The 26149-nt window shown below is 34.9% G+C and overlaps 1 protein-coding gene across 1 annotated transcript in view; it reads right to left on the minus strand.

Moving 5' to 3' along the window:
- The window catches only part of LOC140154896 (WD repeat and FYVE domain-containing protein 2-like), a 30800-nt gene extending 8069 nt beyond the window's left edge, over nucleotides 1-22731 (minus strand). Inside the window, exons 1-8 of the mRNA XM_072177550.1 lie at nucleotides 22556-22731; nucleotides 20003-20070; nucleotides 16267-16395; nucleotides 13007-13157; nucleotides 11692-11804; nucleotides 10266-10392; nucleotides 9879-9984; nucleotides 8719-8820 (exon numbers count right to left, since the gene is read on the minus strand). Of these exons, the coding sequence (XP_072033651.1) occupies nucleotides 8719-8820; nucleotides 9879-9984; nucleotides 10266-10392; nucleotides 11692-11804; nucleotides 13007-13157; nucleotides 16267-16395; nucleotides 20003-20070; nucleotides 22556-22695 (936 nt within the window). The 5' untranslated portion in view covers nucleotides 22696-22731. The remainder of the gene's footprint in view (nucleotides 1-8718; nucleotides 8821-9878; nucleotides 9985-10265; nucleotides 10393-11691; nucleotides 11805-13006; nucleotides 13158-16266; nucleotides 16396-20002; nucleotides 20071-22555) is intronic.
- Nucleotides 22732-26149: the final 3418 nt, after the last annotated feature.

A 26149-nucleotide genomic window follows, 5' to 3' on the forward strand; every position in this document is an offset into this window, starting at 1 on the left:
TCTGGTGCGGTTTTGCAATTTGGTAGACCGATAACACAGGGTTGATGCTATACTCTATTTAGACCTATACTATTTTTATTAGAGATAGGGGATCATGTTGAATATCTCCAATTTTGAGTAGGCGTTATCACGCATTGTTCTTTACATAATAAGAAATAGCAAGATTAAAATGGTACCTGGTTCGATAAGGTAAAATGGGAGGTCCCCGTGGGGGAATTCGCAAAACATTTCTTCCTTTTTAAACCCTTTGTTTTCAAAATGTCATGTTTATGTAATCAAAGCAGCACACCATATAGAGGCTCTGAATTGAAAAAAGAAATTTGAATTTCAAAAGGTGTGTTTATAATTTCAGCATTCTGAGACTTAGTATAGCAACTTTAGTCATATTTATAGCGCTTTTTTGCCTAAATTTCCTTTTTTTTCATACATGTACATTTTTGGTACTTTTAATTGTGCCTACCACCCACACATGCTCATATTTATTTCTTTTATTGCAACAATTTCTATTGTCCTGACTATGATCTTTCATACCAATAATCATAATTGTTTTTGTTTCATTTTGGAGATTTTTTTTATTCTTGTGTCTAACTTGTATGCTCGTCTGTCATGATTTTCACACCATTTTTGTTTGTCATTAAGACCTATTTCTGATGAATTTCAAAGACTGCACCTTTCCTCGTCTGTGTGTTCAATTCTTCTTTCACAATTATCAAGTGAATATGGTCAATTCCAGCCAAAGCGGGACAAAATTCTCTCTGGGGGCCATTTTGAAAATGTTTTTCTTTTCAATTCTAGACTTATCAAATGAGACGATCATATCTACTAGTGAATCATCAGGTGGAAGTGCCATCGGATTGAAAAATAACTTTTCTTGCTAGACCAAATAAAGTGTTAAATGCGATATGCATGTTACCCACTTAATTCAAGCCTTTTTCACCTGTTGTACGCCATAACATTTCACTTTCTTTAATATCTTTCAATATTTTATGTGTGACTCATATACACTAGAAATCGGTGAAGACTTTGAACATAAAATAGAATTTAATTACATATATCTACAAAGAAATATTTTGGTTATTACAAATTTTAAGAAAGAACCAGGTGTACAGTTAAGATTGTGTCAATTCTTCAACTCTTTCCAAAGTGGCTGTCATTTAACATTACTGTATTATTTCAAAGCTTAGAATAAATGCTTCATATAAATATCAAGTTAGATTTTGTATCTCGTCGCAGGATGAGGATCTCGGATGGATTCGTAGGTAATAGCGCCTGGAAAATAGCAATTCCTATTAATTTTTTAATAAAATAAAAAATACTTTTCCGTATGTCAATAATTCAGGCTGCAATAGCACTAAACTGAATTTTAATCAAAATACAAACTACATGGAATATTTAGAATGGATCATTATGGCATTTTGGGTATAAACATTTTGAGAATAAGGAAGTTGCCAAATTCAAGTAGACAGAGCAAACAGTTTTATATTATTATTTTAGTAAAATCATTCCATATTTTCATGCAGCAATATTCTATTAACTCGTGTTTGACAGTTCCTATGAACTAAAACACTATCAATACATTAATTGTTAACTTTAATTTAAGTAGGGATTCGTGGGTAACCAAAATGTTTGTGGGTAACACATATTTGAAGGCAGCGCTTCAAATAAGGCGCGTCCATCGTCAAGGCAAATACTGCGTGAAAGTAGGCGCGGACCAAGAAATATCTTACGGCACGGGTCCGCGTGGACTCGCTAAAATTGAACCAAGCAAAGAGCAGAAAATCCTACCTTTGTTGTTCCACTGGAAAATCTGTTCACATAATACGTCCAGCTCCCTGAGTACACTTTCATTTTAGTTTCCCATCAAGTTTTCAACCCAGGTTTTCAATTTTTTACAATCTATATACCGTGATCGCCGTAGCTAATTCTCTCTCTTAAAATTTCAAAGGCAAGGGTCCGGGGTCGGACCCTTGAAAATTGGTGAGGACCCTTGAAATTTCAAAGGCAAGGGTCCGGAGGACCCTTGGATATTTTTTTCTTATTTCGAGGCCTGTTTGAAGGTATGTATTGGTAAGCGGCAAAATAGAAAATATTACAGAAGATTGGAAACCATCATGCGGTTATTCCTCCATTGTGTTTCAATGATTCCCGTTTCTCTAACCAATTGCATTTACCGAAAAAATGGTAATTTAGGATAATCAATCAAAACTTCATGATACAGCTTCAGTATACCTTCAAGAGGACGCTATTAAACAGGACTGTTTTGGAACCTATTTCGCATGTTTTCAAAATGTTAAGATGCATAAGAAACATATAATTTACGAGTAAATCCTTGGATTCGTGGGTAACGCCAATTGTGGGTAAAGCTATAAGTACTATAGTACCGCTTTGGGGTTTATGCGTTTCTTAGGTGCATAAACTGTAAGTACTGTAAAAATTATAGCATACCCATGGCTTGAATATGTGCTGATTTAAACTTAAAATAAACAATCTCCTTGTTTTTCAAGGTTAGCATCTATTCGGGATTGTGGGTAACAAAAGTTTAAACCGTCAGAGATTCTTTTTTAAAGCGGTGAATTTATTTTTACGATTTACAATTTTAAGCTCTTGTCAAACTAAATTCAGTGTCCAAAGTCATTAAATGTTAATTTAAGTTATGGCAATTATATTTGCTGGACTCGTGGGTAACAGTTGATACGTGGGTAACGCCAAATTTGATTTTATGGAATTTTATGGGTAAAACGATTTGCATAAAATAATCACTTGGACCTCAGAATTATAGAACGAAACTTCGTTTCATGATATAGTCATTTATGGCATATTCACTTAACATTTTTCAGAACGATCATTTTATTTTTGATACGCTGGTAACAAAATTATTAGCCAAATTGACTTAATGGCCTCTAGAGTCCACAAACTTTGGTGGAATTCAATCGTTTTACATATGATGAGAGATCATGCAAACGTCCTTCTAACGGTAATAATTTCATTTTGATTGAAGGACATTCAATGACATATATGGTGCTTTATCTTTGATTTCGTGGGTAACGCCAATTCATTTAAGCCACCATAACTTGTCCCCTGGTATGACTTGCTAGTAAAGGCCTATATGCACAAAGAGAGCACATTGGACGTGACATGATATGCTCCATCAATAACGTGATTTCCTTTATTAATGACATTTTAAAGTGGAAGTTAACATAGAGAGAATTTTGTCCCGCTTTCGCTGGAATTGACCATATACTCAGATTACCTCATACCAAAACAGGGCTTGCAAACTGCTTTGGTACTTACTTATCCTTCTCTCATGTTCTGTAACAGGCGGTGATGGAAGCGATATCGCCAATTTTGAGGTCGCCATTGGATTAACACATAATCATGAAATCTTCACAAACAATTCTAAATTTGTTATGTGGTGTCAAAGCAAAATTATCTTACTCTAAAACCGTCGGGGTTCTGCAAAGTACCCCACTGCAAGTATGTAAATTTTCCATTTGTAATTGCTAACCGTGTATTTTGAATGGGGCTGTCAGCCCTGTATCTTCGCCAGCCTCGTACGTCACGGTCGCGCTTCCTGTGCCGCCTGTTCTGTAACTGCAATTTAAATGTCCCACCAACGTTGACAGTTGTCAGTGTACATATAGCAATGACTTGATACAAATGAGATTACGTAATTCAAAAGTACAAACCTGTATTTATCATAAGAAATAGTCATCAAAGTCATGCTTGAGGGGAGATAAATAATAGTTGCGGAATATATTGACTGCATTGTCCCTCGTACAAAGACAATAGAAAACAGCATACCCAAATAGTAAACTAATCTTAAGGGATCCCCGTAGAATACAGGAAGGAACATGATAAAGCGCAACATATCTTTTTATTTCAACAGAAGGGTTGTCAACATGTCCAGGGTTTTGTGGAAATGAGTCCCAATTTATATATTTTTATTTACAATCTTTTCTCAAACATGCCAATGAATGTGAGAAAGAGAGTGAATAATTGATACAAATTCTCCTTTCAGAAATATGGCTGGCTACAAAACCAAATGTGACATGTTTGTTACAACCTGAAAAACAATTTGAAAATCAAAGGCATTCATTTTATTTTAAAAATCTTCATAATGCCTTTGTTTTTATGAAATATTTGATTAATTTAGTTAATTCCGCACTTGTCATTGATATTGTGAAAAGATATTCCAATTCCAAAAATATTGCAGCCACAGAAACTCAAAATATTTCCTAATGACGGTATGACCAATACTTTGGTATGACTGTATGGCATTGATATTCATCAAATATCCACTTGGCGATAACTAATTAATTGAAAAGGCTATTGACATTCATTTTAAGTTTAAAAGAATATCACATTGAAATGTTTAGAAATACAACTTTTAAAATAAGTGTTTAGATATTTTTTTTTGTCATTGAACATATTACTTTCGATGAAAAAGTCATTAAACATTGTGCAGAAATAAGTCAAGCAAGTGAATTGCCCATATTTTCTCAGTTGATAATATTTACAGGCTTATGACAAAAAACAAAATACAATACAAATTAGTGAAATTGATGTATGCATTAAAATGAACGACCAATTCGATTGATTGACAAATATTACAATAAAATATAAAATAAAATGACATGGTATTGCACACATAAGCCTAACAAACTTCAGTGACAAACTTATTAAAATCAAAATGTTTGCAATAAAAAATTCATTTTCTTGCATTACAAATTATTTTAAATTTATTTAAAATTTTATAAATATTCTTTAGCATTGAAAATATTACTTTTGATGAAAAAGTCAACAAACATTAGGCAGAAATAAGTCATGCAAGTGAATTGCCCATACTCCCTCAGTTGACAATATTTACAGGCTTGATATATTAAAACAAATATAATACAAATGATTGAAATTAATGAATGAATTAAAATGAACGACCAATTCGATTGATTGACACATCTACTATGCGTTCACAGGCAAATGTAGAATGCCAGAAGACAATAAAATGACAAGGTATTGCACACATAAGCCTAACAAACTTCAGTGACAATCTTATTAAAATCAAAATGTTTGCAATAAAAATTTATTTTCTGAAATTTTCTGAATTTGTCAAATAAGGAACTTTTTCACGATAAATTAAAATTTGTCATTTGTGCATGCATGACAAATTTTTCAACTAAGACAGTATGTATGGCCATATTTTGTTTGTTAAATGATGAATTAATTATACTTAATGTGCTTGGTGTACAAATAAAGTAAACTAACAAATTTATATTAGTCAAAACAAGAAATTTAACAAAGAATGTAATTAAATATAAAAATGTAAATTTTAGACATTTTATAAATGCTTGATATGACTAAACATTGATAAAATTACCTATAGGGCAAAATAATTATTTATTGTTGTTGTGTTTTATTAAGTGGGAGCATGATAACAGAACAGAACAAGTTTTTGAAGAATCATTTTCTGAACGAGACATTTGTCTTACAAATAAGCAAATGAATAAAGAGTAAACTGACTAATCAAACGGAAAACATTACAAGAGCATATTTATAACTGTTAGTATACATTTTAAATGAGAATCAAAATAAACCTTGAATGAATAAATTAACAATGTGAACTGCAAAAAGTTTATTCTAAATTAATATATCATTTTCTTTCTTTTGAAATGAGTGGTCACATATGCAATATCAACGGTACATTTTAGCACTGTGGATTTAATTATATTGCAATTATGGTTTATTTCACACAAATGCAGAGATGTTATTTGTTTGTTCAGCATCATAGCTATTAAATGTGATCAAAATATCAAATAAAAATCAAATAATTAGGCCTAAATATTTTGCAATTCTCAATCATTTTGGATGCGGGCAGGAAACGGTAAACTCAAAATCAAGAAGGGCCCGAGGTTTTTCCCCTTCAAAACAGACCAGGGGAAAAATATTAGTTCCTATGATGTGACAAAGTGGAGGGTGATAGTCATAGCAGGATACTGCCATGCTCGACTATAATGAAATATGCGGGGGCATGGTTGATGGTTCAAATAGCCTGTATAAACAGCTAGGGGGTACTCAGTACAAAAGACCATTTGCCCATCTAATATATCAATGACTTTTCGGAAAAGGTAATTGGTATAAAAGTTTCATGTCCATCTGCTTTGATAACGATCAAAGCTGAAAAAAAATCCCCTCATTTCAATATCTCCAATATCTTGAAATAATTAATTAAGAATGAGTTTTTAATTCTCATCTTTCTGATATCAGAAAATGAGCATGTAGTGTGGAATTTTTAAGTGTTTATTTTTTCATATGGGCAAGTTCTTTGACATTTGAATCTGAGACATTGGCACCATACATATAGGAATCAGCCTAGAAATCAATTCAAAATTATATTGTAGCCAAATTTAATTTGACCATCAAAGTATGTTGTCCAACCTGCTTGGAATTTCACCTTTAGACACCAAAATGACACCTAAAATTAAAATGCCCTGGGTATAAAAATGCAGGCAATTTTGTTTGAAAATGTTTACGATTTTGAACTCTAGAAAGCCGAGAATAGAAATAAGCAACCAGGGCAATTATATTAATTAAATTATCTTGTTATCTGTATGAAAATATCAATACAAAAAGTGAAGTGGTAATCAGTTTTGAGGTTAGAAGACGCATTATACTTCAGTAAAAAAAGAAGACTTGTTATACTTGAACTTCAGTAAAAAGGGTTAATTCACATGTCAATATAAAACTTGAATTTGTTATGTGAAAATCTGTAACCAGGTAGAAAAAAACATGAAGCAAGGCCTATCCTGAGAAAAGCCCAGACTAAAGATCATACTAGTAATCAAATTATGCTCCATACACTGTCCACTGTGGTCTGTGCACAAACTTGTAGTGGTTTTACAAAACTATTCCACTGGGCCAAGGACACCCATCCTAAAAATAGGTTTTAGAATGTTAATGGTTTAATTTATGTGGCATTATATTTTTGCTGTTCTTAAAACAAAAACTTCACAATGCAGACAAAATAGATTTCTTGTCACTTGAGGTCTATTAAAGTTGGCTATAAAGTCTTTCTGGTATTTGAATGAATGAATGTATAGCAAAATAAAAATCTGAAGAAACTGTCAAGAATTCTATCTATAAAAAATCCTTTTTTACAACAACAACAAAATCGTAAATTTGGACAACAAAATAAAATTCAGGCAAAAATTCTCATTAGGGGCTGTGCAATAATTATGAGCCAATGGGTTGGGGGGGGGGGGGTATTTCCCCATGATGGTCCAACTCAAAATGTGTCGGTTATTGTTGGAAATTTCAGCATGGTAATATTTTAAGCAAACATGTTTTTTGCGTCTAACAGTTTTTATTATTTCTAAATTTCCACCATACTCAGAAAACAAGCAAATCTTCCTCAGGGAATTTCTCCCGGGGGGTCACTCCCAGTGTGGCCTGTACACCATCCGCGATAATGAAAACGCGTAAAAAGGGTAGTTTTTCGTTGGTTAAGCACGATACGCGTGCAACGCGTTTAGGGTGTCAAAAACATGAAATATTGGAAAAAAGGGTGGCAAAATTGCAATTGCTAATACGCTGAAATGAAATTTAGGGTATGAAATTTGATGCAAGGAATAAAATCCCTGTTTAGGTGTAAAAACACCTGTTTAGGATATTGTTTTAGCCAAGGGTTAAATGCTTGTTTAGGGTGCTTTTCAAAAGTTGATTATTGTGAATTGGTGTACAGGCCACAATGGGGTGACTTCCCGGGGATTTCTACCCTGTTTTAGACCTTCTCTGCTGGAATTCTAACAAAATGTAAATGTTTCCAACTGGAATTGAGGTAGAAGTGCAAATCTTCCACAGGGTATCCGACTGAAAGTTAAATTTGCTACGATAATGTTTCCAACTGGAATTGAAGTCGACATGAAAATCTTCCACAGGGTATCTGACTGGAATGAAGTTTTTAGCTAGAATTCCACACAAAACATGTAAATGTTTCCAACTGGAATTGAGGTCAAAATGCAAATCTTCCATAGGGTATCCAGCTGGAATTGCGTTAAATTTGTAAATCTTCTACATGATTCAGCTGGAATTACAATGAAACGTGGGACTATTTCCAACCGGATTGTACATTTGGCCCAACTGGAATTTAGGTAGCATTGTAAATCTTCCACAGGGGGGGTGTGGATTTCAAATGGAATAGCCCAATTCAAATGCAGTAATGAAGAGAGCAAGTAACTGAATATGAATTTTGCCTCCACCAGGGATCGAAGAGATTTTTACACCACTGGATACCTCTGGCTACATAATGTTTATGTATCAAATATTTCTTGCAGATTAATTCGTTTAGCAAAAATATCGCCAAATTTGAATTTTGTTCTGGTGCACCAGAACGAAATTACAACACATTGTCTATGGAGCAGTGTAATACACATAATCATGCATAACTCGCAAAAATGCAAAATCGGAATCAACTTAAATTTTGGAAATAAGCTTTTTTCGTTTTTATCTACTGAAAAATGTCATAAAAAGAGGATGCTAGGATCACGAAATCCTCCTTTAAGTGTGGACCACACTGCTCTCTTGCATTCAAATGTCAAATTGACAGGTCCCTGGATGGATCACTATAACAGGCTATCTCTAATTCTGCTTCACTGAATCACATTTCAATTTAAGTTGTTTATATTACGGTGGAAACAAAAAGTGATCATTTCTTGAAACACTCACCTGCCTGACTCCTATTGTCTTTGAGTTCCACATTTCCTTAAAGTTCCAGAAGAACGGATCACTACATTTTTGACAAACATCACTTTCTTCCCATTCTGGAGTCTGTTGGCATTAAAATAGGACAATCAAAATTCATGCTAACAATAGAGTATGTCATTTTGAACATATACAACTATGAATTGAGCACACAATTATGAATATTCCCAAAATGTAAGAGTACAGTACCATGTCCCAATATTCCCCACCCAAATGGGATCATTTCAATGACCTACCCACCGCTAAAAAGAAATACCCAAGCATACTTTGGCATGTCATCAGGCTATTCCAGTTGAAATTCATACACCCCTTATGAGAGACATGACCACAATCTCACACACAGAGAGGGTGTAGATTTCAAATGAAGTCACCTATTCAGGTAACCCCATTTGAAATCATACTCCCTGTATGAAAGATTCTATCGAGTTTTTCTATAATAGGAGTTTCCCATTAAATCTTACCCAATGTCACAGCCTTCCGAGTAGCCAAAAGTGTTTCAAGTCACTTTTTTTAGCAATCACTGTGTAGAGAGAGTGTTTGTTTGTCCAACTGGGCACTTTCTTCTCTACATTCAGTAGAAGTGCACATATGAGAATTGTAAGTGCCTTCATACTGATAGCTTGTCTTCAAAGTGGGAAACTTCAGCGTACCACCTTTCTTAAGGGGGTACTACACCCCTGGCCAATTTTGAGCCTATTTTTGTATTTTTCTCAAACATTATAGCGCATTGGTGGCAAGTAAGATATGTATATTATAGGGGCAAGGACTACAACTACTGCACTGGAAATTCAGCAACTCAAGGCAAGTAGTTATTGATTTATTGATCAAATATTGGTTTTCCCTCATTTTTGACTGTAACTCAACAACTGTTGTCTGTGCTGAAATATAATTTCCAGTGCAGTAGTTGTAGTCTTTGCCCCTATAATATACATATCTTACTTGTCACCAATGCGCTATAATTTTTGAGAAAAATGCAAAAATAGGCACAAAATTGGACAGGGGTGTAGTACCCCCTTAAGGTTGTCATCACCCTTTGATATCAAAATATTTGGCTACTCTGAAGGCTGTGACATTGGGAAAGATTTAATGGGAAATTCCCTGACAATGTAAGCGAGTCAACTGACCTCTTTCCTATCAACGTCCATATTCCAAATAACAATCCTTGTGTCATCACCACCTGAAAATAACTGCCTGCTTCTTGGTGAATATGCAAGAGCTTCTACTTTACCCCTGAAAAAAATTCATGAATACATAAGTAAATCATATATAATACTTTTCAAAAAAGTTTTAGACTGAAATGCTATAGTCTAGCCTCTGTTAACATTGTAAATTAGATGAGTGCTATTTCATTCAATAACAAAACATTTCACTACAGAGTGCTGAAGCCTCATGACACAGGAAAACACTTTGGTCAATCTCTGGTTGACTTTTTGGTGTAAATGTAAAACACCAAAATGATGAATTAACCAGACTTAAATCTATAAAAGTCTATCTTTGAGGCAGGCACTTACGCATGTCCCTGTAATTCAAAAGCCGTTCCTTTCTGTCCACCTATGTCCCATACAATGATGGATTGGTCAAAACTGCCTGAAAATAACAGCTTCTTTTCTGGCTCCCACGTCAAACAACGGACACTTCCTACAAAATGAAAAACAATACAACAATGTGTTATAGGAAACATACTCATTTAGGATGATTTACAAGTTTAAGGAAAGAATCATCTACCACTTGAAATCATTTTGTTAAAATAGCCTGCTTCAATATCATATTATGATGCACTCAAAAAAATAAATAAATAAATAAAAACAGATCTCAAACAAAAAAACAAACAAAAAAACAGATCTCAAAAACAGATCTGAAATTATGAAAATATTTTATGCCATAAACGGTGCATCCAAAACGAAATCACTACCTTCATCAAAATATCAGAGATGCCAGTGGGGCCTGTCAAAGCTTACTGAACATTTTGTGACTGTAGAAATTGTTAAAAAATAATGCACAAAACCGAGAAACTAGGCTGTGGCGGGGTTTAAAACAAAAAAAATTATTTATGTCTCAAAGCCCATGGCAGTTTAAAAAATAAATGCGCAATTTAATTTTATTTCTAAGATATTTATTTTTTTAAATATTTTTAAATTTAAATTTTGAATTAAAAATGCCATTTTCGAGTGTTCTGAGGTACACAGCATTAATTTGTAAAGTCCGCACAAAAAGTAACTCAGCTGTTATAAATACGCCTATAGATTCAGAACTAATAATTGTTTTCACAATATTTCAACATAGAAAGAAGGGTGATTTATTTAAGCGCATTTTGATACCCCATTTGCCCAATTTTGTTCAATATTGACAATACAGCAGTGTTTTGAAAGAAAAATACCCGTATTTAAAAGTTGCAGTTATTTGTATTGATTTGAAGTAAGCGCGAAGATAATGGCGGGCTTTACGTGTTTACAGTGTTTACAGTGCTGGCATTACAACCATTGATCGCTGTAAACTGCAACTTTTAAATTCGGGTATTTTTCTGTAAAAGCACTACTGTGTTGTTAATATTGAACAACATTTGACGAATGGGGTATCAAAATGTGTGTAAATACGTCATCCTTCTTGCTATGTTGAAATATTGTGAAAACAATTATTAGTTCTAAATCTATAGGCGTATTTATAACAGCTGAGTTACTTTTTGTGCAGACTTTAGTTGATTAACACAACTGAAGTACAAATATCAATTGTTTTATACCTAAACAATGCAAGTATCGAATCAAGTAACTCTTTCTTCCAAATTTGTCTCAGAATTTCATGATTTTACGGCAAAAAACTAAACGAAAGTGTGTGGCGGCTTTGAGACAACAAATTTTTTTAGCCTTATCCCCCATTGTCTCACATGTGCCTACAATCACAATTCAAATGTTAAAGCAATATGATGATGTATGACTTTACCTGAATGGCCTTTAAGAGTTGTAATAATTTGATAATTGTTATCTTCTACTTTTAATACTGTGATCTGACCAGAGTAGTCTCCTACAAAGGCATGTTTGGATTCCTCATCAAATCTGTATCATCTGTCAAGGAAATAAACTGCACATACAAACATAGAATCAATTACTTTTTTACAATACAATCTCACCATCAGGTTTCTGTTTGTCTATTATAATTATTAGTGACCTCTTCAGTCCTCGCTGATGTTTGTGGCATACTGGTTAATTGCATTACTTTATCACTAATCCAATATGGCTGCAGCTTTACAACTTATACATCACTCTGTGGTATATAAAGCCTTGTTCTCCATTTAAATTTGTTGGTAATGATTACACCTCTTCTGTACTTCCCAGAATTCTTTGCTACACATGTTATATTATGACTGCATAAATTGAACTGTGTAGTTATTATGTACAAGTATTACGTACACATTAATTAGCCGTAATGTGTTCTGGTTTCAATACTCTCTCACAGGTTTTTGGGAATTACCAAAATGGTTTAATATTAGAAAAATGAAAGGTTTAATCTCATTCTCTCAAAACTGATCACCAGGGGAGGAAGTGTTCTCTATATTTTAAAACAAACAGATAATGTTTATGGAAGTGCCGAGTATTAATAAATGACTGGGATGAAAGTGCAAGTAGGAAGTACATTGTGAAACACCAGGTTTTACTCACATTATCACCAAGTAATGTTGGCAGGCAGATATATATTGTGAGTAGAAAGTATTCTGTACTTTTATTTGAAAAATCAAGAGATTGATTTTTTATAACCCATCAATAGATACACAAGGTACACTACTAGTAAGTAGTCTACATGTAGGTGAATGGTTTGTTGAATATTATAATGACACATTGTACATGTACATGGTAAATGAATATTTTGAATAATTTTATGCAGCGAAGTGCATTCAAGGTCATAAACCCTTTTCACAAGGGATTCAAACTACTAAATTGACTAGCAAACAGACAATGTGTATGTACATGTAATCTTATAGTTGACTAAATTATAATTCTATTCAACTGGACTTACTATTTATGATGGCTACGGTATCACGTCATATCCATGATGCATCATCAGGCCAACTGATCTTGAATTGGCTCTGTATTCTTGACCTGTGACGTCACGATGGTAGAAGTGACGTCACATGTAATCTTGTGCAAGTTCGCCGACTATTATTTGTGACGGCGAACCTGGTGAAAATTTATGTTTATTTACATTGACTAGCTGTATTATAACTCTGTGCTATCTTCTAATATTAACAGTAAAAGGATACTGCAATGCCATTCCCCAAGCATTGAGACGATGTCCTCCCAGTCTTCTGCCTGACTCACTGCAATGCCACTGGAAGTATTTATCTCGACCCACACTCAATACCCACTCAGCAACCAGTGAAAATACTACACCCGTCACTCGATTCTGATGTGCTGTCAAATTGAACAAAATAAACAGTATTATCCCATACATGTAGGCCCGTACACTACATGGTGGCAGGTTGGCTGGGGAATCTCTTGGCTTTCCCCAGCTGCACCCTTTTCCAGCCTCAGTGGTTACTTCTGCATTTAAGTGATGAAATATGGAAGATAATTTTTTTTTTTAAAGTATGCATGAAATTTAGTTCATACATTTTTGTACACTCTTAGATAGCCCGAACTAATCAGAGCAATCGTTAGAAAAATCCAAACCATGCCTTGATTGTGTATATTGTGCACTCCGCGTACTATGCGCAGTGCTTGCACACGCGTTCGCGTCGCGTAGGCTTGATTCATTTTTATTCGGTTCTGTTGTCCAATATTTTTAGTGATAATCTTATTATAAAAAAAGCAAAAATCATGTGTTTCTTTTCTTCTTGTGCATGAAATAGGTTAATGAACGCGTATTACTTGTTGCTCGAGAATTCGGAGGGAGTGCATTAGACGCATCAACATCAGTGCAAGTGCATTATTTTGTCTAATTTATCTCCCAACAAGTAATACGCGTTCATTAACCTATAATTATACTCATGAGACACTACTAGTACTAATTTGGCAGTACAAAACACACATCTAACATATATTTATATGAGCAAAATAATTTAGGAAAAGCTGCAAAAAGCGGAGCAGCTTTAGTCCAGCTCTCCACAGCCAAGCTGACACCAAGTATTTACGTACAGGCCCTAAATGGATCATGGTATGAAATAATAATTGAAATTGATTAATTTTGTTCAAACCTGATTTTTTTGGCACATATTTGTAATAATGTTTACACATGTCCCAACTTGCACCTAAATGGAATCAGCCAGGTCAACAGAGCAAAGTTCAACATAGAGTCATAACTCATGAATTATGATTTTATGTCTCCAATATAACTGCATGTTAAACGACCAAAAAACTTTATCTGGTTAATAATTACTAGTATTTTTTCAGCATTTTGAGTATAGAATAACAAATTAAAAAATTTGAAGGAAATCGTACATTACAGTATTAAAGTGTCTTTTTACCATCCACCTTGCAAACATCAAATCATTTCAATTCTGCATACATGACAATTATAGAATTCAAATCTACTCAATTCAGAAAACATTCTCCAAATCAAGCACTGCTTACAGAGACCTACTCCCCATTCCAGACAAATACAGAACTGATTTTTTTGGATTAAAAAATATTATCCTGTTTTGCCAAATGAAACATAGCTAAATCCTAATCCTTTAGTTAATCCTAACTGGCAATGAAAGTAAAATTTTAATTTTTGGTAAATGTTTGGAAATAAGGGCCAAAAACATGCATTTTTCAACCTTTTTGGTATTCTGTGACAATCAAGCCCAAAGACTTGAACAAAGAAAAATTTCAAGTTACGCATTCTAATTTTTGGAAAACACATTTTCCAATCTTTTTCATAACCAATTAGCAAAAATAACATATAATGTTAAAATCATGAGCTAACTCTTACCCTATACTCAAGATTTTGAATGCTTCGACTTGTAACATGCAAAATTGCACATGTTTTTGGACCATTTTCCCTCAAATTGCCAAAATATTAAAATTTGACTTTTATTGCCAGTTAGACTAACTAAAGGATTAGGATTTAGCTAGGTATGTTTCATTTGGCAAAACAGGATAATTTTTTTTAATCCAAAAAAATAGTTATGTATGTTTCTGGAATTGGGGGTAGTTGTTTTCATAATCACTATTCATTAAATGCACTTTTAAAGAGGAAATTAAGTTAATTAACAGAATCCTGAACCACAGCAATGCACAATTAGTGATGTGTCTGGTAGGGAAATAATTAGTCTAACATAATTGTGATATCACATGTCCATACTGGTATCAAAATTGGACCATTTCCAGTTGAAACCATATACCCCTATGGAGGACATGACCTTAACTTCCCCACACAAGTGGTACATGGATCGAATCCATGGGTTCCTACAGTCACCCATGGAAAACAGGGTACTGAAAACCAGAACAGCATGTTAATATGGGCCATGAGTTACTTTGTTTACATTGCAGTAATTCCCTCAGAATAGTCAATACAGATTCCTGTAGATAAAACTTACCTCAAATCAGTTTTAGTTGCCCTTAATAACTCAAAATTGACATGACAATGAATTTTATTTGCTCAATTTCATACCAAAATCAAGGAAAACATGGTCTTGTTATTGCAAAATATCATGGAAATCACATAGGGTTACTGCAGTAGGCCACTTGAGGTAATCAATATTGGTACTTGAATGGCATGACTCAGTGACTTTCTGCTCATTGTAAGACTGACAGTGTTATAAACTTGATTGCATAACATTAAGATTGCCAATTGATATCCTTTGTATTTGAGTTCTCAGTTGATGGTATTAGAACTGTCATGAAGGTAAACATTGAAAAAAATGTAAACAAAACATGCTACTGCAGAACTCTATGCCTGTGTGTGTGTGTCTGAGGGCCGATCTGAGGGCTGATGACACACATTCGATGGGTGTACACAAGTGGTAGATTTCAAATAGAGTCACCCATTCAGGTAACCCCATTTCAATTCAAATTTATACTCCCTGTGTGGAAGATTAATTAAGGTGGTACTATACCCCTGGCCAATTTGAAATATTATAGGGGCAAGGACTACAACTACTGCACTGGAAATTTATTTCAGCACAAACAGCAGTTGTGGCCAGAGTTACAGTCAAAAATGTGGGAAAACCAATATTTGATCAATAAATCAATAACTACTTGCCTTGAGTTGCTGAATTTCCAGTGCAGTAGTTGTAGACCTTGCCCCTATAATATACATATCTTACATTTCCCCAATGCGCTATAATTTTTGAGAAAAATGCAAAAATAGGCACAAAATTGTCCAGGGGTGTAGTACCATCTTAAGGTCAGGTTTTCCACATGGGGATAAGGATTTCAACTGCAATATCCCATTAATGCATCCATTTTTACAATTCTGAACAGCATTTATTTGTCAGATAAACTGTTTGTAATGAATACAAATATTTTCAGAAGATTCAAAGATGACAAATAAATTTGTTAGCAGGAAATAAAATCTTAAAGATATCTTAAACCTTACCTAAATATTCTCTCCTGGCAAGTAATCTGTTGAAGTCTTCTGATAAACTGAATTCCGATATTGTTCCGTTGTCTTGGCCTATGAATATCCTCCTAGTTTCTGTACTGTATTCCATTGTAGAACATGAAGCTGTATACATATAGAATGGTTAAGTTAAATTTTAAAAATATTTTGTAATTCCTTTCATATGGATTTGGAAAACCCACATTTGTGTACAGGCAATCAAAGGCTCCTTGACTCCATTACTTTACAATAGTTCTCCTTTGCTAGCAGGAAGAAATCACTCATAAACTATGTATGAAATCACTAATAAACTACATTATGTATTTCAGATTATGATGAACTCATGCCCAATGACCTTAATGGACAAGATAATGGAATCTACAAGTAGTATACAAGCAATGCAACTAGAAATAAGCCATCATTTTCAAGAGCCAATCAAGGTCTCAGGTCTGAAAATCTAAGGCCCACATCTAAAGGCCCTCAAAATATTTAGCATATCTAATAATATAAGTAATGATATCAGTTTGGGGAAGTTGTGAATTCACAGACTCCTCTGAATTCACAGACCCGGTCTGTGAAATCACAAACCTGGGTCTGTGATTTCACATACATTTCAATTTCATTTGTTTCAATTTTGGCAGTTTTTTATAAAACACTTAGGACTCTGTTTGGCGCATTAGACCAAAAAAAAGATGTTTGCTTGCCCTTAAGTTTAACTGACAGACCCTAATTTTGGAAATCAGAAAAAAAGATTTTTTTTTTTCTATTTACTGTACAAAAGAATGCCGACCTATTTTTGGAAATCTCTGAAATTTTGTTTTTCTTTTCAAATTTTTGCATTCTGAAGATGTAAAAAAATGTATTTTAGAGCTTGTGTTCAACATTTTAGTTGTTTTGTAATGTTAGTTGATTCATTTGACACCAAAATTGTCTGATTTTTTATATTTTGAGCCTAAATACAAACAGTAGAGTTTGCTAGTAATTTAAAAAAAGAAGAAATCCCGACCGACCGCCCAATTTTTAAAATTCATTTGAGGGCAAACAAACAATTTTTTATTGGCCTTAGATCGTTTATATATGAGCTTTTTTGCTCTCAATTAATCTGTGCAAATTAAAATTATATCTGTGCAATTTTCTTTTAAGCTGAGCAAAATGACGCAATTAAGTTGAAGTGATAATTTCCCGGGAAGCAGGCTAAATTTCGCACAATTTATAGCATGTTTTCATATACAAAAAATACACAATTTCCCACCAAATACCAGAATTTCCCTCCAAACACCAACATTTCCTGGGAAGGAGCTTCCCAAATTCCCCACTTTTTCGAGCCATGGCTGTATAACTTTGTTCAATTTTTTAAAAGATATTATGTTGTTGTAGCACATACAAAATGTTTAAACCACAACAATGTAAACAACAGCATGTAAGCACCTTGAAACAAAACTAGCTAAAAATGCAGAAAGAAGTTAGCAAGAGTATTTACAGACAGTCTGTGAATTCAGAGGAGTTTGAGAATTCACAGCACCCTCGAACTGATATGGATGTTTTATATGTACAAATGTAGACAGTGTAATAAGAAGGAAAAACAAATTTGCAAGGGCCATTTGGGCCCAAAGGTCTAAAAATCTATGGCCCTGTGAGTTTACAAGTAAACTCATGTTATGTATTATCACATGCTGAAAAAATGTTTTTTTTCCCTGCAAGCAATCCAGAATTTCCCTCCAGCTTTACCAAATTTCCCTCCAGTATGACATATTTCCCTTATGCATTTCTTTATTTTTTTGGTCAAAAACCAAAAATTTCCCGGCAATGAGCTTCCCGTATTGCCCATTTTTCCTGCCATGTAGCATACCGGTACACAAATACTTCACGTCGGGAAGAAGTCAAAAACAGCCAACATCTTGGGACCAGTAGTTTTCACTACTTCCTTTCAAAACATGTTAATTTCTCTTGTAGGTTAACTTCTCTTAACTTCTCTAAATTCACATTAATGTTGAGTATAATAATGAACAATTTCACAATAAGCAAGAATCAGAATTTTATTTCAATGTAGGTAAAAATGTGGCATAAATAATACAAAGATTGTGGACCAGGATTCAAAATAATCATGAACCAGGGGAAATTTGCTAACATGCTTAAGTCCCAGATAGGGACCGTTCACAAACACTTGTTAGGGGGGACCTGATTCAAAAAGGGGGCCATTAAAAATTTTGACCCTCCTAAGGGGGGCCCTGAAAAAAATGACTACAAATTTTCCTGGGAAAATTGAGTTTATATGCTTTTCTATGGGGTTGACCCATAATTTTCATGTCAAAAAGGGGGAGCCTGAAATTTTGGGGGTCTGAAAAGGGGGGCCCCAAAAAATGTTCGCGATGAAATTTTTTTGCATCAGGCCCCCCCTAACAAGTGTTTGTGAACTGTCCCTTAATCCCAACTGTTTTCTTTTGTTTCTGTTTCAAAACGTTCCATTAAAATTTACCAGTCAACAGTGAATTTTCTATTATGCGATACCACACCAGCGGAAATGGGTTTTGTGTTTCACACTTGGTGTGAAAAAAGGCTTTCTGAGGAGCATTATGGAATACCTCACCTGCAGCTCTGTGTTTTGGGTCTTTGATAAAGAGTACAATCCTGCATATCTGACCAGGTTTATTGTTTATTTACTGATGTTCTAGGCACTATCACAAGTAATACATGCTATCTGGTGAAAGGCCTTAAAGCCATAATAATTAAGTGACTTGCTCCAGAGCAACACCCTCAATTTTTATTGAATTTCTACTTTTTGCATGATTTTAATGCCCAATGGTAAAATACATTGTACCACATGAAAGACTAAGCCTGAAGCGCTTTATTTACAGTAAAATTTCCATTTTTACCAAGTTCACCAATCAAATGATGGCTAACACGTCTTTTGTATGTGAGCTCATGTATATTGTATCATTGAATGAGTGACATATAAACTGTGCATATTGCTATTGGTCTTAAATCTTATACGTCCCAGCTGCGTGAATCTCTGCTGAATACTACATAATACGATTGGCGAGCTAATACACGCATTGTATGCGCTAGAATGAAATAGTATTAGTAGCTAATTCTTTATTTTACCTCATTTTTGTTTGGCTCAAAATTAATGTGATCAGTGAAAATAGGAATCTATTCTTGATGCAAATCACTTATTATTGCTTAAAAAGTTACCTTTTTCAGAGTCTTGGTTGGCTTGTGACACCATCACCATCATCGTCTTCATTCAGCGTAGTGTTTACAATCCTCTGGTCACCCGACCACCCGATGGGTGGTCAAGTGTCAGCAGATCATTGTAGATGGCGGGCAGGTTGTATCCGGCGTCCCTGTTGAGTGTATGTTTTAGTGTCTTTATCTCTATGGCTTCCTTCATCTTTCTAACCAGTGGTCACCGACTGCTGTACGGGGGGTGGTGGTTCTGGTGTGTTCTTTGAACCGGGTATTTAGAGCTCTACTTGTCTCGCCAACATAAGTGTTCTTACATTCGGGGCAGCTGATTTTATAAATCACACCACATTTGTTGGAGTTTGGGAGGAAGGATCTGATGAAGGATTGTAAACATTACGCTGAATGAAGACGCTGTGATGGTGTTGCAAGCTACGTCGCTGCCAACCAAGACTCTGAAAAAAAAAACCTTTTTAAGCAAATGTCAAGAATGACAGAGTCCAATATCAGTATCCATGCTGCCACTTATTCTTGCTTTAATTGAGCTTACCTGGTAAGGTATGACAGATACTTGGCCAGTACAACCCTGAATCTCTTTTCAACCAGACACGAATAGTCCTGTACAAAAGATGATTAGACAAAACATTTACTTCATAACTTTACCTCTATCTAGCATACAATTCCTTAGTTATTTATCAAATGTTGAGGAGTTGAAGGTACATGTATTTGAAAGAACTTTGCAAGCCTGGAATTTTTGTTATTACTATAGATCCTCTACCATGTGATAGACAACAGGCAGGTCCAATATTTTGAGCCGGCATCCACTACGATATTAAAAATATTGGACCTGTCTGTCGTCTAGGTAGAGGATAGTAAAAACAAAAATCTTAGTCAGTTACCCTTACCGGTAATTACTATTTTTATAACTTTATTTAGGAAAATGATCGAAAACTCCCCTTGAAATAAATTCTAAAATGAACGAAACCTGTACAAATTCAGTTGCGCTTAGTGCGTTGCGTATTACGTTCTTGGATTGTCTTTTGGAATTTGCAGGAGAGCATTAAAATAAATAGAGCTTCTGGAGCCTTTTTGAGCATTTACGATGTACAATAGAATGTAAAACGAGAATGGTCAACAAAGGATAGCTATATCACTCTCCCATATCAGATATAAGGAGAGCAGTAGAGATTGATTGCTCTCGCTCTCCTCAAAAGGCAGTCCCTGCGTACTACACTTACAACACGCTAAGTACTTGCATCTACAGCTGTAGTGCCCACCATTTGGGTCAAGTGAAGTCATAGACCACTTGACATCATTGTTTATCAACAAAGTCAAACTCAAAGGTGAGGGACTGGTCTATCGATATGCTTGCACAAACTGCTTACACTGTTAAATAGCTTTCTTGTACTACCGGTATATGAAATGTGGTGGGAGATTAAAAATGCATGTGCCCTGAGCAAATAACAATGCGTATGCACACTGCTGTGCAAAGCAAGGACAATGGAAATTGCCATAATTTGCGCACATACGGCTGGGCAATGTGCCAATGACATCACATGTCAAGTGGTCTAGACAATGTACATGTACATGTAGGTTTCATTAATTGACCTACATTGTATCTTTTCTTTTAATTTTCTACATAATTATGTATTGTGTTTGCGCCCCGATTTGGGCCAATTTGGCTGACTAGCAAACGTGTTTTAAAACTACACTGGGTTTCAGAGAAGAATGGCAGTCACAGCCATGGATTTTTTGTTTTGAGACCCCATTGGAAATAAACCTGCATACGTCCCAGGGGGGCCACTCATATAAAAAGTTGTAAGCATGCGTGTGAACAAAAACGCGGAATATGGGTGGTTTTTCTACTGCAACACAGGCCATACGGGCCCGTGTTAAGGGTCTCAAAATCATTGATTATAGCAAATAAGGGTGTCATTTTTGACACCATGTGTCCGTGCTAAGGGTAGTTAAATCTAATCACATTCCTATACCCCTACAATTGTCATAATAAAATATACTGCCCTAATAATGCAGGCGATAATTATGTTGAATAATGATAACTGAGTAGGCCTAAGCCTACCAAATCCAGTTAGGAATTAAGTATCCAATTAGAGTATAATAATAAAGGAAATAAGAAACCTTGAAAGTTGATGTCTTTTACTTTTTTCTTCAAAATTGATCATGCATCCTTGCTAAGGGTTGGATTTAATCCACTTGTAACTTTGTCCTTGTTAAGGGTATGGTTAACAAACCATTATCCTTGTTAAGGGTAATTTTGAAGACACAATGGTTGTCCTTGTTAAGGGTGCTTTTCTGAAGTGCATTCACACGCATGCTTACAACTTTTATATATGAGTGGCCCCCCTGGGGCATACGTAGCCAGGCTTTTATGGGCTCTCCTGACCTTGCCTTGCAACTTTTGGTGTTGTGGCGTGTATGCCGTTCCAATCCAGGATGGCATTTGGTGGTTTGTGCACACTGCACATTTTATTATTGTTGTTAAATTTTGATGCTTTGTACTTGAGTTGATGTTTTACCATTTTTCTGTATTTTTGTATATGTTGCAAAGCTAAATAAAAACTAAACTAAGTCCCTTGCTCACATTGATGTAAGGCTCATGAGCGCCCTGTTATTAGCAACATACACGGAGCTTCAACGGTGCCAATCTGCGCCAACCAACAATTTGACGTACAATCGGCCAATCAGATTATCATAGATCTATTGCTATGATTGTCAGATGATTGATTAGCCAATCTGAACCCCACTTCCGTGTTATACAAGTAAACAAGAGCCGTTCTTCTCTTGCAATAACTGTATATCATTTTGCCTTTTTGTAAATTTGTACCTTCAGACTGCAGCAACTATTAAAAAAAGTGTCAATAACGAAGATATCATCCCGATTAACGACACATTTGATTTGCCAAGGTTTTGGTATGTTTGCCAATGCAAACCAAATGTCAGTGTAACAATGCAACAAGGGCAGGCTTCAAACAAGTTCAAGGACAATGCAATGTAAATACAAAATACTGAATATTTTATGTAAGCTTAAAATGAACACAATTTGGTTCGTAAAAAAATTATTATTTCTACTACGTTTCCTTACCTATCTTCGCTAACACTAATAACTCCATCTTCCTTGGGTATAATAATGGCCGCTGTAACAACTCCACCACAGCCTTCGAGCTTACTGATCAAAACAGGCCGTCTACTTTTCGACTGGGTTCTAATTTCTGCACTAGCCATCTTGGATTTCTAACATCTGGGGATGACGTCATCCACAACACGTAGGTCACATGATATTAGGTCAATAACATCGAAGTTGTGACAAATTGCCTCCTTTGTTGTGAGTGTACAGGGTGATTCACAAAATTATTACTTTAATTTGCTAATTTCATTTAAATTTACACATTTTTAGCAACATTTAACAGAAGTCTGCAAAAAAACATTACAAGAGAAGAGTCTGCAAACATAGAACCACATGAGGCCTATACAGTGTTTTTTTTTTGGGGGGGGGGGCTACTCATGTCCCAACTTCCACCTAGCCTAAATGGAATCAGCTATAGGCTAGATCTGTTGTGTTTATAGGTCAACAGAGCAAAGTTCGAGATAAAGTCTTATAAGACTTTTTTTATTTACGGCAGGGGGGAATGGGCGTTTTGGAAAAAATATCGACACAAAATTTCGCGTTCCCCCCTCGCGTCCGCTCAAAATTTTCGTGTTCCCCCTTGTTTTCCCAATTTTCTCCATTTAAAATTTAACAATCCCCCCTCCTGGTTAAACTCAAAATTTCAGGTTCCCCCCTAAAGAACCTATAGAACTGCATGTTCAACGGCCAAAATAAGCAGTAGGGGTTCTTTCACTTTGCTTTGTTCAGCTCAAAATGGACAGAAACCCTTCCGTACAAAGTATCATTTCAGCATTTTGAGTAGGCCTAGGCCTATAGAAAAACAAATTTAAAATTTGAGTAGACCTATAGAATAACAAATTTAGGAAATCGTACATTAAGTTCTCCCAAGAACCGAAAACGGTTCTGGATCACATTTTTGGGGCCATTTTTGGTTTTTGGAGCCGTCGTCTTTAGAACCTCTAACGGTTCTCCTGAGAGGACAACTTAGAAGCTTTTTAGAACCTTTTGAAGTGGAATAGGCCTAAGCCTACATAGCCGCTTTCGCCAAACGCCAAGCATTTAGCGATCACAAACGTTTGCCAAACGTTTCCGAAAATGTTGACAAACGTTTGGCTCCTCTCCGTTTATAAACCGTTTGACTATAAATGTTCAGTTCCCGGGGGGGGGGTTCTTCCTGGTTGAAGGTATACGGGGATGTGCCACGGTTTTGGGGTACCTTTTCAGCGATTTTGGTATATCGATGGGTGGGTTTTCAGTGGATACCAATGCGCCCAATTGGGCGCATTTGGGCAAAAATGCCTTTAAAGCGCCCAATTTTGGCAAATTTGGGTGTTTTTTCTTGAAAATTGGTATACTGATGGGTAGCAAAATTAGCAAAAAGTAGGTATAGAGAAAGTCAGCATCCGAAAGTCTGCGTGGCACACCCCCGTACAAAATTTTTCGAAGAACCCCCCCCGGGGTTCAGTTGACAAACATTGTGATCAGCAATTGTTTGACAAACGTTTTATTAGAATTAAATCAATGTTTGAGAAACAATTAATAAATACGTTTTGTTAATAATTTGTAGAAATTGTTTGATAGTAACTTATTTTAAGCATTTATCCTACGTTTCAGTGTCAAGAAAACCATCAAATTGATGGTTGTAAATTTTCATCAAATAAAAATCTTGACCTTAGCTCAAATCACATTTTTGACCAAAAGTCACATTTTCGACCAAAAATCACATTTGACATATTTTGACAAATCAAAAATGACCAAAAATCTTTTTTTAAGCATTATTATCCTACGTTTCAGTGTCAAGAAAACCATCAAATTGATGGTTGTAAATTTTCATCAAATAAAAATCTTGACCTCAAATCACATTTTTGACCAAAAGTCACATTTTTAACAACAAAAATCACATTTTCACCAAAAATCACACTTTTTACCAACGGTCACATTTTTGACCAAAATTTTTTTTTAAACCCATATTTTTGGACAAAAATCATAAAATTAAACTTAAACTTCAAAACATTTGGCAAACTTTTGTAAAACAAATAAAAGATGATAAAACGTTTGACAAACATTTTGCTAGCTCCATAAACATTTTGACAAACGTTGGTAATAAAGGATCCATATGTTTTGAAGCCTTTGCGCTGTAAGTTACACACATGCAGCTTTCGTCCATTTTCAGTAATACCAACGTCACACCAAAACGAATCAAGCTATTTCGATGAAAGTCACAAATAAGTAGGAGACATAATTGTCATTGTATTGCACTTATTACAATTAGATACACTGTTGACTATAATTATATTTTTGATATTTTGTTCAAACACAGTATAAATCATTCTGGGACACCTTGTAGCTTATCAAGCTATTCAAACAGGCAGATTCTGCATGATGAATTTGCAGAAAATACAGAGGTTGAATAATTGCACCTAGTCACATATAAATGGTAACCCAAGATCTACCGTTGCGGAAATATCTCATCATTGAACTCAGTGAAGAATCAAATGCTCAATAGAAGTTCCAGAATGTCAAAGGAAGACTTGGCTGTTTAATATACTCTCATGCATTAAGCGTGAGACTCACACATTCGCGCACTTTCTCACAGTATAGAGTAAAATCTCACGCTCTCAGGCCAAGAGCTGCCAAATCTAATGCTTTGTCAAAATATATAACATGAAAATAACCAATAATAGTGTAAATGGTGCAACAAATGGGTTTATTTCGACATTTTGGAATTTTTCCATGGCTCAGGGGGACACATCCTCATTCAGATAAAACGATTCACTTTAACAATTTCCTAATGTTCACATTACATCCTTGATGAACTTGAATCTCATCCGCCACATCCTTGATCTTCATCTTTTTATATGAAACGAATCAATTTCCTAATATTCACATTACATCCTTGATCTTCGAGTTTTGATAGAACATCAATGATAAAGCTCATCCGCCACATCCGTGATCTTCATCTTTTTATATGAAACGATTCAATTTCCAAATATTCACATTACATCCTTGATCTTTGAGTTTTGATAGAACATCCATTTTAAATCTTATCCGCCACATCCTTGATCTTCATCTTTTTATATGAACTTCGATTCAATTTCCTAATATTCACATTACGTCCTTAATCTTCGAGTTTTGACAGAACATCAATTTTAAATCTCATCCGCCACATCCTTGATCTTCATCTTTTTATATGAAACGATTCACTTTAACAATTTCCTAATATTCACATTACATGCTTGATCTTTGAGTTTTTATAGAACATCGATGACAAATCTCATCGGCCACATCCTTGATCTTCATCTTTTTATACGAAATGATTCACTTTAACAATTTCCCAATATTCACATTACATCCTTGATCTTTGGGTTTTTATAGAACATCAATGTCAAAACTCATCCGCCACATCCTTGATCTTCATATTTTTTATATGAAACGATTCAATTTCCTAATATTCACATTACATCCTTCATCTTTGATTTTTTATAGAACATCAATGTCAAATCTCATCCGCCACATCCTTGATCTTCATCTTTTTTAGATGAAACGATTCAATTTCCTAATATTCACATT

The sequence above is a fragment of the Amphiura filiformis genome, chromosome 6 (assembly GCF_039555335.1).
Source record: "Amphiura filiformis chromosome 6, Afil_fr2py, whole genome shotgun sequence".
Classification (NCBI taxonomy): domain Eukaryota; kingdom Metazoa; phylum Echinodermata; class Ophiuroidea; order Amphilepidida; family Amphiuridae; genus Amphiura; species Amphiura filiformis.